The sequence below is a fragment of the Parasteatoda tepidariorum genome, chromosome 2, assembly GCF_982258835.1.
Source record: "Parasteatoda tepidariorum strain Cologne lab strain chromosome 2, Ptep-v5.0, whole genome shotgun sequence".
NCBI classification, from domain to species: Eukaryota; Metazoa; Arthropoda; class Arachnida; order Araneae; family Theridiidae; genus Parasteatoda; species Parasteatoda tepidariorum.
The window spans coordinates 40,927,197-40,943,062 of NC_141756.1; the positions used below are offsets into that span (position 1 = coordinate 40,927,197).

The window sequence follows — 15,866 nt, forward strand, 5'->3', positions numbered from 1 at the left end:
ATAAAAGAAAAAAAAAACAATAAGGACGTGTTTTCTTCCACTTGCTTGTAACCCCTATCCTCACACACATTCAAAATATTCTACCCTCAATGCAGGATCTCATTCTAGGCGAAAGACGTTACTTTTTAATTGTGGATATTTTCCTAAGATAAAAAAATTGTTTCAACCAACTAGTGTTACTAGAAATTAAGGACTTTTAAGGACTGTGAATCAAAATTAAGTACTTTTAAGGGCCCTTAATTTTCAAAATAAAAACTAAGCAGTTTTTAAGGACTTTTAAGGACCGTGGGAACCCTGATTAATAAGTCGTGAACTCAAAATTGAGACGACAGTTTGATGCCGGTTAAATATAAAGCATAAATTATTGTTTTATTTTGGAGTATGTCATATGAAAAAAATAAAAACTTTCAAGAAAGTTACATTTTATTTTCCTTGTCAGCAAGCTGTTATTATTCTTTTAATTAACTTGCACATGCACCAATACATATCAAAACATAATAACTAACGTACTTTATCATAAAAATTCTTTACAAAAATATAAAAGTGAATAGAAATGCTTAAAAATGTACAACATGAAATAGATTAGTTATATTACAAAAAACTATAAAAACAAATTACAAAATTAGAAAAATTATGCTCAAATGAAGAAAAAAATGTTGAATAGTCTTTAAAAATTCACACACACTAATATTCATAACTAAGCTCCAGGCCTCCTATATCCGGCAGCATTTTGATAACGTCTCTGATCATAAGGAGTACTGCAAATAGAAAGGAAAAAATAAATAAGTAAATTAATTTATTAGATAAATAAAAAATTGGATAAACAAAAATCCTTTTAAGAAATAAATATACTAATGAGAAAACAATTATTTTTGTAAAAAAATAATGTTTAAATTTAAGACTTTATCCGTCATCGAGTTATTTACTCAATATTTATTTTTTCTAAAAAACTGAGTAAAAAAATAAATAAAGACTGACGATGTGCTTACCATACCACAAACAAAATTATGTACTACAAATGTGCTCACATACCAGTGTTTAATCTCAGTTTTTGATGTACAAAACAAACAGATTACCCTGAATAACTTTTGATCTAATGATCGGATTTTCACCTTCTAGAATTCAGTCTTAATAGTTCGATATATAGGTGATCTCAAATATGATAATTAATTGGTGCACACGATATTTTAAGTTACGAAATCAGACACAAAAACGTATCCTTGAATAAACATACCTCTTTTTCAACGAATTCGGATATCTTGCCCCTAAAATATAACTGTTATGAGTTTATAGCAATGCTAAGAGTTTGTTTACTGTAATAATCAAACTTTATTAAATCCCTTTAAATATTTTTTAACACAATTTTAAACGGTACTTCCATGGTTGGTTTACTTAATTGATTATATTCATTTTTTTTATACATATTTAGAAAAATAAAACAATAACTGAAAGAAATAAGTTAAAATTTAGAATTATTTTTCACAAATATATTTCGAAAAACACGTTGATTAAAAAAAAATCTATTAATAAATAAGTTATTTAAACATCATTTAGGTTGCACTAAAATGAACTTAATGGAAGAAAATAGATTTTTCAGATTTTAATATTTTGATTCTGTACAAAAAAAATTTGCATTTACTTTATCAAATCAGATGGACGATATAATCAAATAATATATGGAAGTATTGTTAACAAACTAAATCACAACGAAAAAGCAAAACTTTATTCTCAAAATATAAAGAAAAATAGTTTCAAAAAGTGCATAAGTCGGTCACACATTAGGGTTGGATCTACAGGATCTTAACTATTACTGGGTTAGTTAATACATAAGAACTACATTTAAGTCTATTCTTAAGATCTGGTTCTTATGTTTGACTAAAATAGAACAATTATTTCCCAATCTATTCAATGTAGACGATAATATTAGAAACTCTCTTAGAAAACAGACGATTAAAAAAATAGCAGGACAGAAATTCTTAAAAAAATAATTTTATAAATAAACTGTAAACACATTAATATTAAAATTAATGGAACACTTCCAAATTTTAGTAAATCAAATGATAATGTGATTCTTAGAAAACGGACGATTGAAAAAGAAATATATTTAAGGATTACAGAGAAAAAAAAGTTTTTAAAAATAATTTGTAAGTATAAACATATTGTATTTTTAATATCAAGCTACATGATGAAATGGAACAATTATATCCCAATCTTACGAAAACATAAAGCATTGTTACAAACTCTCCGAAAACACATTAGAAAGGATATCGATAATTTTTTAAACATAGTAATTTTACCATAAAAGATAAGTTCGAGTACATTAGCATACATAGTCGTCTAAAATGAAAATATCGCAATTTTGCAGCAATCATATTATTTTCGAATATATTTTAGGTTATGTAGACATTTTTATCCATATATAGTAACTCAACTTTTAATTTAAAAAAAAAGATAAGAATTTTTTAATGCCACTGTATTTTAGGCGTACCTACTTTATAGGACTCAATCATGCCATAAATATTCATGATGTTGCCAACGATTAAAACGTAAATAAAATGTTCCAAAGACGATGATGACCTAGGCATGATTATGAAACCAGAGGGTGTGGAACAAAGAAGATAAGGGGGTGCGCCCCCAAAATCATCTCGTTTCTGTGTAACATGATGGACACGGCGTAACACTAACAATTATAAAGTGTTTCTAAAGATCTTTTTATCCTATAAAGGCTGACAGCTAGAACAAAAAAGGGTTACACGCCATTGTTCGAGCCACTGACCCAAAGATTCTTTGCTAAATACAAAGCTGGTTAGTGTCCCAACCTCTTATAGAAGTTTGTATTATCGTGTGGGCTTTAACTTGTCAAATCAAGCATATGAGAAAACAATGTAATTGTATTTATGAATGAAAAGAAAATAATACAGTTCGATTACTAGGAAAATATTTATATTGAAGAGATGTTCCGCATTGAATTTAAATACATCAAGAATTTTTGCTCTAAAAAAATTTTTTTTTTATCATAAACTTTGAAAAAGTAAAAATATTTTTAATTGTTCACTACAAATAGGGGAGAGTCGGGTAGCCCCGCTCACTTAAGGAGTATTGTTTATATTTCTGTATAATACTGAGTAATAATCAACATTTTTGTATGTTTCTATTGTTTTATCATCTAATTAAATAACGCAAAAAGAATAAACCAAAAAAATAATAGTTAAACTTAAAAAAATAGAAATTTAAAAAAACATGTTTTTCAGCTCTTTTTAAAATGTGTCGGGTAGACCCGCCCAGTTACAAAAATTGTGTTTTTTGGCTATTTTTTCAGGTGTAAATGAGAATGACCAATGTATTGACAATAGATAAACCTCATTTATCATTTTTATCACAAAATTATTTTATTTATTACATATTTATATACTTTTAGTGAATTCTATCATTTAATAACAACAAATGTCATACTTTTTATCATTATTAATGTATATTAATATATTATAATATTAATATATATTTATATTAAATATTTAACGAAAATAATTTAATTTAAGTAACAATAATTCATAACAATAGTTGTTTTTCAATATAAACTTATTTGGTTGATCTCTTCTTATAAACTTAATATAAAATACTTCTTATAAAATTACAAATTCACTTTGTATTTTGATTGCATTCAAATGCTTCTGTAGATTGATTCGTTCACAAATAAGTGAAAATAAATAAGTAAGCAAATAGCTTATCATAATATTTATGATTTTTTGATTTTTCATTTTTAAATATGTAAATTTATGTTTCATATAATATTAAAACATATATTTGTTGTTAAAAATGCATATAACATTCAAATTTGAAGCTATAAAATAATAATCTTTGCAACCGTACATTTATCGACGAAATAAAATTGGGCGGTGATACCAGACATTCAAGTGAGCGGGGCTATCCGAAATCCAATTTTTTTGTAAATGTGTAATTACTCGAACAATTTTTTACATACAAACTTCTTTCTTTGTGCAAATTAAACTTAAGACTACATACTTTAATGCTGTATGTATAGAAAAAATTATTTTCGTAGTATTAAAATGAAGTTTAATCGAAACATTCAACCAATTTTTCTTAATTTCATGACTACTGTATTCAACATATTTTCAAAACTATTGTTTACCATGTTAATAGCTGCATAAATACTTGAAACTTTGGAAATAATCTTTTTTTAATACAACAATTAACGTCCGATGGCCCATTGACTTGAAAAAATATTCTATACATATGAAATTGACTGTGGGCGGGGGTACCCGCTGGGCGGAGCTACCCGACTCTCCCCTAAATAGTTATAATATTATCATTTAAATAGTTATGGCAAAATTGAATTTAAAATAAGTACTAATGGATATAGACGTATTGGAAAAAAATCAGTTTGTTAGTTCCTTCGTACCACGCTTCCTCTATAAAACTTTAATTTATTTTTTCAAAGAAATCAAGCATTGAAAAGTTATGGTCACGTAAAAATAAGTTTCGGTGATAAAGAAGGGCTAATTTATTGATCAGTGTCGTTATGAAATTTCCTGAAGGGAAATTGCTAAAATTAATAAAAATTGAAAACGAATTAAATTTTATCTGCGTTTTTCAATTAGCCAAAAAAAGGTTAAAATGCATTTCATTTTTGTCAGACCTAAAACGAAGACGTAGGACGTGTCAGTTCCGTAAGACGTGGGGTCATTAGCTTCAGAATTTTTTTATAAAAATGGAACACAACAAAATAAAACTATTTTCTCACTTTCAATCCATCTGAAAAACGTAGCTATAAAAATTTTATTTTAGTACTTTCTTCTAAGTATTATTTTATTTTAGTACTTTCTTAGTTTTGCGGAGTTTTTTAGTTAGTTTATGTCGGAAAAAGGTGAAAATTTTTCTGGGCGATAAATTTTGCTTACATCATTTAGGAAACAAATGAAAATTGTATTAGCAGAGCTCCAGATGAAATTTGGCAAGTCGGGAAAGAGATTAAAATATTTAATAATGTTGGCGATAATGAAATAATACATTCTGTATGTTTGTAACAGTCAAGAAGCATTTAAACTATTGTCACACGACTGAGCTCCAGTAAAAATTTAAACACACTTTTTTAGTGTGTTTAAATTACCGGTGGGGTGGTAAAAATGTCGATTGTCAATAAATACTCTTAGACAATAAACTAACAGACAGAAAACAATTGAAAGAGATTATGGATAATAAGACAATTTTTCTTTGTAAAAACCAAGAAGAAATTGAAACGTATACTTTCATACGACAGAGCTCCAATTAAAATTTAAACACAATAAAAAGTTGGAAAAAGATTACAATGTCGATTTATTCATTTAAACTATAATCTGACGAACATGTAACGATCAAAATGCGTATTGTCAGCAGATAAAAAGCTTCAGTGGAGATTTGTGAACTCCAGTTAATCGAAAAGTGGTCAGAATTTGGATAAATTATAAATTCGGCTTGAAGAGCTTAGGGAACGAATGATACTTGGATTGTCATCATACATGAAACTCAAATAGATTAAATGCTCAAACAAGCACGAAAAAAAAAATCATGCTTAAGCGAAAGCGAATTAATAAAAATATAGTAAGAAATGTAGTGTTTAGGAAATTAGATGGTCATCATACTTGAACTGAAGTAGAGATTTAAATGCTCAAGCAAGTTAAAAAGGATCGGCAAACTTTCCTGCTCCCACGAAAGCGAGTTAATAAAAATATAGTTAGAAACGAGAGGAAAAAAAGAAAAAAATCTGTGGCCTAATAATTATCATGAATAGTCGTGATCGAAGATTATTATAGATCGAAGATTATTATAGTCGTGATCGAAGATTATTATAAGTCTAATCATAAAAATAACCCTAACAACGAAAAAATTTTTTTTTTCGTTTTTTTTTCTGAAAATTTTTCTTTTAGTTTCAGAACTAGTTTTTCGCAAATACAGACGCGGAAAAATCAGATTAGCAAACTAAAACATCGTGCGCCTGGTTGGCAGGGCGCTGGACTCACGTTTGTGAGAACGTGAGTTCGAATTCAGCCGCCCGAAGATTCCCCGTTTAGTAAATAGTGACTGTTTCACGTTACATCTGTCGGGTGCACGCTAAATCTGTAGCAAATCAATACCTCTGGGGGTACTAAATTGGAGATTGATCGTTCTCTGGTTCAGGTCAATATTACAATCTGTGGACGAATGAATGTGTGTATGAATGAGTTCGCCCTATAAATGGGTGTGACGTATGAGTGTGGCAGAAGTCGAATTCTTGGCCACAGATGGCGCCACTAGAAAACAAGAACAATCGCATCCTATCTATCTTAATGGTCGACGACAACAACAAAACATCGTGCAAATTTACTTCAACCACATTAAGGTGCTAAATTTAATTATGTTACAGTTCGAGTTGAACCATAGTATAGTGTAATTAAAGTGTTCGATTTGCATTTGGTTGGAGTAAATTTGTAAATATTACTGTTCAAAATGTTCCAAAATTTCTAGTAGAGTAGACTTATTTCATTTTTCGTTTCAAAGACCATTGGTCACCGTTATAAGGGATTAGTTTAAGACCAACTTTTTTCTTTCAGTAAGTTCATTTCTTTCTGTTCCTATCTATTTTTAATTACAAGCTAGGCAATTCATTAACCAGTCCTGTTAGTTTCCATAATTATCTTTTTTTTTGTATATAGTATTATTATATCTTGTAACTTATATCAGTGTAAGAGAAATAGTTTTTATGATGATACAGATGCGGCGATCACTAGATTCGTGACTCACCTTGTTAAAGGGGTTAATTTACCTTTTCCCATGATGATTAGAGTATACGGCTGCGGACCTGAAGGTTCCATACATACCTGCCGGTACTAACGAACATAACTTGCAGCACTTCTTCAAATTGGAGAGGGACATACAACTCTCTTTCAGTCCTCCACAGAGGTCAACACTACACTACCGTGACTTAGCCTAGTTCTATAGTTCGCTTTGAGAGAACAAACAAATTGTCTGGATCACAATCCCTGATCTCTATATAATATTGGATAGCTGAAGCAATACTGCGAGCTCGTAGCTCAGGTTGGCGAAAAACTCAAATGAGTTGAAGCATAGGACATCCAGAATTTTAGCTTTATCGCCTCATAATTTTCAGTATTTTAACCCTTAAATCATCAGCAATTTTTTAGTGCATATTATTGTGGGGTACTTAAGTTATTTTATGAAACGGAAGCGTCACTTTCAAAAAGTGAAGTACAATAAAAAAAAAGAATTAATGAAGTATAAAGTAAAGCGTTAAGTATAATTAACGTAAAGAAAAGCTCAGGGCAAATTCATACGGTGAATATCCTCTTCTTTATAAAAAAACATCAACAATGCGAACTATGTGCAACCGATTCCCCCAATCCCCCCATCATATTTTGTTCCTGAATAAAACGAAAAATTTTACTAAAAATATATATACATATATCAAAGTACACTAAGGCAACTTGTCAGCAAAAGAAAGGGGGGGGGAGGAGAAGAGTAAAGGAAGAGGGCGCAGAGGAACCGCTGTAGAAACTACTCACAGCAAATTCTATTTCATTTCCATCGGTTCGTATTTTAAAAGTTTAGAAAAAATTGAGGCAAATCTAGCGTAAACCATGAAGTTTCAAATATTAAAAAAAATTCAAAATATCATAAAAATGCAAACAAATTGTGGCAAGATAACTCAGGATTACGTAGGGGAGGGGGGGGGAATAATCTTGCCATTCTTTGTCTGCATTTTCTTATTTTTAAAACAATTTCTTTTTAAATATTTGAAAATTCATGGTTTACGCTAAGAGTACTTTAACTTGCTTTTCTCTAAACTTTAAATTATTTATATGTATGTGAAGACGCTTGATGGCTGAGAGTGGTTAGCTATTCACGATCCCATACCACAGGTTTGGAGTTCTATTCTAGGACCAGGCATCAATGTAGCGTATACCGTGCAAAAGTACCTGGTCATACATAAAATTTATCTAAGTTTTCAAATTAATCACGAATTTGGAAGCTCTTTATTACTTTTAAAAGGACAAAAAAAAATTAAAGTTTCAAGATAGATTTTATTTTTAAATTAGGCAAGTACTTTATTTATGTCGCACTAGAGTTGCACAATGGGCTATCGACAGCGGTGTGGGAAACAACCCTGAGGATGATCCGAAGACATGCCATTACAAATTGTGAGGCCATTTTCTCAATTTAGACATCAGAAGTAAAAAATTTTAAAACATTACAATAAATAAAAAAGTTCCTATTAATTAAAAATTGCATAATTGACGAAAAATTTGAGGAAACACCAATTGACTTATCTCCACCACTTGGCGAGATCGCGATCGTATAAGATGTTTTATTGCATAATTGAAGGAGGGGAACTTTTCACAAGGGTTGCTTTGAGTGCAGTTTGCCAACCCTTGTCATGTAGGGCAGACCACCAGTCTTTAGGAAACCATTAGCGCAAACCACCATCACTACGGAGTTTAAGTAGGTGTAAGAGAATTCGCCATGAAAAGTTTCTCATGCAGTATAGTGTCCTCTTAAGGGTGAAGCGATTATATTTCTAAAAGCTTCTAACTGATTTGTATCTCTGTAGCCTTCCAGTGAACCTTTATAAACCTTAGAAAATGTAGATAATCCCTAAAAATATTTCTTTGTACTTATTTTTCAATTTTATGGAGCAATCGATTTAAATATCTATTAAAGAACTAATTTTGAAAGAATTTTCTATTGATTTTTTTTTCCTTTACCATTGTTGACTTTATGAAAATGGCCATTTTTTCACCTTAGAATATTTTTAAATAAGCAATGAAACTTTCATAACAAACAAATCGAACTTTATTAAAAGTATTTTAAATTTAATAGGAATAATTGGGAAACATCGGAAAAATTCTAACAGAATGTTTGAAAAATTGATCAAAACTATAATGATACACTGATCATTTTATGTAAACAGTTTGTAGTGATGACATTTTTTTAAATGCTGCTACACGCATTACATTTAAGTAGTAAAACTTGAAAATGACAATCAAGTGGAGAAAAAATGGTGAAAAAAATTATTGGAATCGTAAAATTTGTTTGACAGATCATCAAACTTTTATTTATATAAGCTAAAGAATTTTTACTTTTGTTCTTTTTGAAAATGCACATTTTGTACTTCAGTTGTAATGTTTAAATATGACAGCCAAAAATAAGTTTCCATTTTGAGTGAAAACATGACCGAAATTGAGTTGATACAATAGACAACTGAAAAATTTGTTCAGAAAAAACAATTGCAACATAAAACTTATATTTTTATGAGATGAATAGCTTCTGCTCCTGTCACTCTTTAAAATGGTGAGACACTTTGCTTCTGAGAAGCAAAGCGTTATGAAATTAGAACTGGGAATAATTTTTACTTTGGTGAAAAAGTGAACGAAATTGTCATGATATAGTAGAACTAAAAAAAATCATTTCACAAATTTAAATTGCAGAATTTTTAATTTTATGATATAAAAATATTAATACAATGTCTCTTTTTGAAATAGACCTTTTGTAGACCTATTTATACATTTGAAATGAAACACTTTCCAAAAATGGCAGTCAAAATGTAACCCAAATTGCATTAATACAATAGCCAACTAAACATGTTGTTTAAAAAAATATTGTATCACAGAATTTTTATTTTTATGATATAAATAGTTTCTCCTCATATCACTCTTTAAAATGGTGCTAGACTTTGCATTTGAGTTGCAAATTATTATAAAAATGGAATTGAAAAATTATTCTTATTTTGGTGAAAAATGACTGAAGTTAACACGTTACAGAAGGTACTAAAAAAATTACTTTCAGAAATTTGAATCACTAAATGTTCAATTTTATAAAAATTTTGCTTTAATTTTTTTTCAATGACACCCTATGATTAGCATTTCAAAAAGGACATTTTTCAACACAATAATTATCACTAACCATTTCTCCTTTGGTGAACAAGTGACCAAAACTGTAATGATGCAATAGCTACTTAAAATAATTTATTTCAATATTTATTAAAATATTGCCCAATACTTAGCTTCTGAGTTGTAATCTTTCATAAAAAAGAACAGTCAAAATTAAAAAGAAGTGACCAAAATCGTCATGGTTAATAAAATAATTTATTTTGAAACCATAGATGGTTGAGCGTTTAAAGCTAAGCACATATGGCGTTAGGGGTTAAAGGTCGTCATCAGACTTCCGGGTTACCACTTTCAATTGATTTTTACACTTAAGCTTGCAAAAGAGTGCCCTCCAATATTATTATTATACATGTCGTGTTTACAATATAATGCAGTCTTTCCACTTAAATATCAACAAAGCAAACATATATATTCGGAAGACTTCACAAGCATGCTATGATACTATACAATAAATATATAACAAACGGCTATATTTTACACTAATATAGCCAATAAGGGATAAAGCTCAAAACATTGCAAACTTTACACTTTACTTATGTTGTGATATTAATTTTCTTAAATTTGTTTAGGATCATAACCTGTTAGAATCTATTAATTACAGAAAACTCTTATGAAGTTAAATTAAGCGTAAATTTCAACACAAATCACAATAATAAAACTTCCTAGAATATTAAGTCTGTTCACCCTTTGCCTGGTAAGCATATACGGAGACACACCGGAAGTTTTCTAAATTTCTCGTTGCTATAGAAAGCTTGCTATCGTTTACATTCAGTCAACCACCCCTATCTGTCACGAACACTGTACTAGTACACTGTACTAATCTACTAGTTCAAAAGATATCTTACCAGCAAGTTAAAAAACTGTTATTTTGAGTTGTTTGAGAATACTGCAGCAGAACGTGCTTTGTTTATTCGTGAATGCATATGTGTGTGAGTAGCATTTTAAAAATTTGGAAATACAATCAGTTGTCAATAAGACAATATGTATGATTTAAATCAATAAAAGGAAACAATATTAGAGTGAAATACAAGAAAGAATATCGCAAGTCAATCTTGGTCTCCTTCAGGTAAATATGCATGCATTGTGTGATTACAAGCACACCAGCAATTTTTTCTATATTTACTTGGCTAACTATTTTTTGCATTGAACACAGTTTTTAGCCCCATCGATTTTTGATAAAGTGTGGTTTAGCTCAGAATAGCTACACTGTGGCATCAAACCATGAAGGCACAGTAATTAAGGAGCTGAAAACACACGGCAATGTGCTCCCTAAGAGTTCAATCCCTGGTGGTGATTTGAAGATGATGACCACACCACTACCATTCTGCCATTGGTCATGAAATTATGGAGCCTTCATGATTCTCCAAGCTCACAATGAGCTGTTACATGAATGCTTTTACTCTGTAATATTAACAGCAATGAGTAGCTATGCAGCATGCTATATTTTGGGACAAATAATCTCTCCTTTTTTTTATTAATTAAACTCAGTTTTTTCCCTGGCAAATTTGCATTCAGAATTCTCAATGTAAGTTATGAGAAATTTGGCATCGTCTCAGTTGAGTCAGAAAATAAAGATAAAGCTTGATTCTCTTTATGTTAGGTTTATATGTGTGTTAATATTGTGCAGATTTAAAACTTTTTGGCACACAATAATGAAACTTACTTGTTAAAACATAATTTAATAAAAAAGAGAGGACACTAAATAATTGCTCAAAGGAGTAAAATAGATTTCTCTAGTTATTGAAAAATTTAAGATTTAAAATGCTTTAGGAAAAATATTCGAATATTTAAGAATTTAAAGTTTCTTCCACTAAGAAGTTAGAACATTTCCATAAGCTTTTTCAGATAATAGAAATTTCCCTGAATTTTCTGGTTTTCCCAGACTTCTAAAGAACCTGTACTTTCCTTTTGTTCAGAAAACGCTAAATTTATTTATTTTCAAAAAGAAAGCAAACTACATTTCTGATTCATAATGCAGATGAAGTGATGTGTGGTTGGAAACAATTAAACAATGAAATTCATAAACTGCTTTGAGAAAACTATGTAAAATCAAAAACTATGATTAAACTAAATCTAAATTATGTAAAATCAAAACATATCCAAATATTGGAACACATGAAGAAAATGAATGGCAATTCACTGGCAAAAAAGGTGTTTAAAAGTGGCAAGCAAAACTTGGGGGGGGGGGGAGAGAACTATTTTGGAATTAAATTCTTAGGAAAGGCATGGCCCACCAAATAAATGTTAATCAATTAGAGCTAGTCTATAATTAAATGATAAAATTCTACATATGAATACATTTTCTCTGAAGAAAACACATTTCTCCAATCCGTCGTCACAAGATAAAAAAAATACCTGCCATCTAGAAAAATGACAATCAAATTGCTTAATAAATCAAAAGTTTTTACCCAATTATTTTTATTTTAGTTTCCTGCATATCTGATAAACAAATTGCGTTTGAAATATAATGAATTAATAGAATATTGCTCCTGATTATAAAATTTATTAAATAAGTCAAAATAGGCTATCAATAAAAATAGTAGAAATAAAATAATAATGAAACTGAATGATGATATAAATAACTACTTCATATATTTCATTTAGATTCACACAAATTAGGGGGTCAACTTATAAAGAAAAAAAAATTGAATACATATTAAAAGAAATCATTCAGGACGAGTATGAAAAAATACCAGAGTTAATTAAATTTTAAGATTATAGATATAATTTTCTTTCAATAGAACTAAAATTACAATTTAGATAAAAATATTTACTTATATTTGGAACTGAAATATTGAACATACCTAACAATTTCAACATTATCTAAAGCCCACTGATCATACCCTCTACCTTCATGAAAAGGTTGCCACCATCGGAATCGAACACCATAAACTTTAGCAGCCTCTGGAATTTCATAAACTAGTCTTCTCGGCTGTAATTCATGAATAAAAATATAACAAGTTATAAATAAATCAAGAGAGACAAATATAACTATGATGTTATAGCTATAAATAAATCAAGACATTTTAATATAATTCATTTATGTTTGTTAAAGCAACCACACCTCAGAAAAACATTTTTACCCAATTAATAAGTCCTTAGATTTTCTACGTCATTATGCAAGAAATTTAATACATTGTATAAGCAATTATTATAAATGTATATAAAAATTATTCTACTGGCAGCAAAGTATTTAAAAGTAGATATACATGCTATCTAGGAATAAATTTGATAATTATGAAATGCTAGCTGCATGCCCGTTCACGGTGTGGGGGAAATAATGAGTGAATCAATACTAATTGAGACAATACAAACATGCACAAAAATATAAGGCACACATATAGAGATAGTTAATAAATTTAAAATAATTTCACTTATTATTTATTTAGGCAATTTTTATGATGATGGTTGAATATGTTAAAAAATTTAATTATTTTTTATTTCAAAATAATTAAACAAAATTAAACAAAAAGTGTCTGCAATGCATATTTAACAATTCATAGTGCTAAAGATATGAGAAAAATTTGCTTTTCATGTGTTTTTTCCAAAAGGACAAAGTAAAAAATTTTTTTAAATTTTTAGGATTGTGGGATTAGTATCTTCACCAAAATTCATTTACCTCAGCACAAATAATTTTATAGAAATAATAGATTATTTTTTCCGACGGTGAATTTTTATTTGTTCACATGAAACAATGTAAAAAATAAATGAAATCACAAATCACTGATATAGTTAATATCTAGAAAGAAATACCTTTTTGAAATCCATAGCCGAATGAAGCGCAATAAATTCCCACGAAATACCATCATTAATACTATATTGGAGAATCACAGACTTGTCTGATGAGAGAGGATGTTGCAAGTTTACATGGCATTGTGAGAAACCTTCCTCTGTTCCAATACGCAGTACAAACATCAGTTTGCTAAATAAATTATTAGATTTAATATCCAACACAATTTTATCTTGAAAATGAAGAAGCATCACAATGCAATATATACCTGGCAGTAGAGGCATCAAGCTCCTTGGTGACTATTTCTCGTTTTCCACATTCACCCATATACATGTGCTTGCCACCACCATGGGGAGCTAGGGAACCACATTCCTGATTAATCCATCCGCCTTTTACCAATTCCCAGAGGTCAGCAGAAAGACCATTTTCAAAAGAATCCAGAAACGTGGTCGGTAGAATCCGAGCAGCAGTAAGTGTTCTTGATGGTTTGCAATCATTGCCTGCAATAAAAAGTATAAAATAATTTTTTTTCTAATTTATAATACAGTAATATTCTACAATAAAGAAATTTATAATAAAGTAACGTTTATTACAGTATTAAAATAGTTTATTATAGTAATATAATAGTATATTATTATAGTATTTATAATAAAATCACGTATAATAAAGTAAGTTTTCTAATTTACAATAAAATCTAATTTATAATATATTTATCAGTTCAAATAGCTTGAAGTTTAAAACTTACCTGAATATCCAAGATCACAGTGACATTTTCCTTTGATGCAAACTCCTTTTCCATGACAAAGTGAAGGACAAGCTTCTCCAATGTAAACATCATCTATAGCCCATGCAGGAAGATTTCGAGGTTTGGGAATATTTGTGGGTGTATCTTGTATCCATCGGAATTGAGTGGTACTAGGTGGAAAGAAAACAGGCGACTATTAAACATTTAAATCTTGGCGCAATCTAGGCCTTTGGGCCAAATATAGAATGAAATATTTAATGAAATGTAAAAGAAAAATCAAATCCTATAATTAAATTTGCCTTACCTAGAAAAGGTTTTCTCAGGCAAGTACAGCATTACAAGAGTCCATTTCTTGTGAGTGTTAGTTGAATAGATTGAAGAAGAATGGAATTCATTAGGTGCACATTCTGAATCAATGGTACTACTTGGAAAACAAGCTCTGTTCACCAATTCCCAGTTACCTGTTAATCGAATGTTTATTTTAAAAGAAAATTAGTTTCAAAACATTAAAGATTTCATTTAGAATTATTAATTTTAAACATACCAGATCCAGGCTCTTTAGAATATTCTAATCGTATACTATTATTAGTCAAGCAATTGTCTGTATATTCACCACATCCAACAGCTATCTAAGGTTAGAAATGAATAAATATGTTAAATTTTATTTATTTAATATTAGGAACCTCACTATACAGACATCTTTTAACATGAAGGACAATAAGTTTTCAACTTAAGTTCCCAAAATGAAAAAATAAAAATTACAATGCAAAAGTCTAGAGCGATTATGAGTTGCATAAGCAAATAAATAAATGATTAAAGCTCAAATTATGTTAAAAAAAAATTTCTGAAGTAACTGATAATATGTAGAAAAGTTATAAATATTTTTTTATTTACTATTTGAAAAGCAAATTAAGTTGTCTCATTGACAAAATATTTCTCTTAATTTGGGATAGGGAATGAAGTGATGAACAGAAAATAAAAAAATTTAGAAACAGTTACGTTCATACAAACAACAGCTTTTCATATTAAAAAAATTATATAATGCAACAAAAAACTAGGTTCTTATAAACAAATCAAAAAGAAGAAAAAAATTGTGTAAAACTGTCATCTAAAAAAATTAGTAACTTCAGTTTTTAAAATGTACAAATTTGGATTGACATAGATTTAACCATTTTTATAGATTTTTATGATTGTTTTAAATTTGTACAAAACATTGAAGCTTAAAATAATATAATTGAACAGTTACACATGAGTATAATGAGTCTTACAAGCAAATAGTATGCAAAAAAAAAAAGGAATTTTTTTCACCATACAATAACTTTACTTTGCTACGGTATAGGGGTTACAATGTGTTAAAGTTAGAAAGATAGTTTAAAAACATGGTGTTATTTTGTAGGTAATCGTAGTATAAAGCGTTAGTAAATAGAATTTACATAAACAATAAAATAAAATG

At 29.0% G+C, this 15,866-nt stretch overlaps 1 protein-coding gene across 1 annotated transcript in view; it reads right to left on the bottom strand.

The window, feature by feature from the left end:
• Window positions 1–405: 405 nt before the first annotated feature.
• LOC107453741 (reelin) overlaps window positions 406–15,866 on the bottom strand; it is an 87,691-nt gene continuing 72,230 nt past the window's right edge. Inside the window, exons 57-63 of the mRNA XM_087157239.1 lie at window positions 14,958–15,042; window positions 14,718–14,874; window positions 14,414–14,583; window positions 13,937–14,168; window positions 13,692–13,860; window positions 12,743–12,870; window positions 406–758 (exon numbers count right to left, since the gene is read on the bottom strand). Of these exons, the coding sequence (XP_087013365.1) occupies window positions 698–758; window positions 12,743–12,870; window positions 13,692–13,860; window positions 13,937–14,168; window positions 14,414–14,583; window positions 14,718–14,874; window positions 14,958–15,042 (1,002 nt within the window). The 3' untranslated portion in view covers window positions 406–697. The remainder of the gene's footprint in view (window positions 759–12,742; window positions 12,871–13,691; window positions 13,861–13,936; window positions 14,169–14,413; window positions 14,584–14,717; window positions 14,875–14,957; window positions 15,043–15,866) is intronic.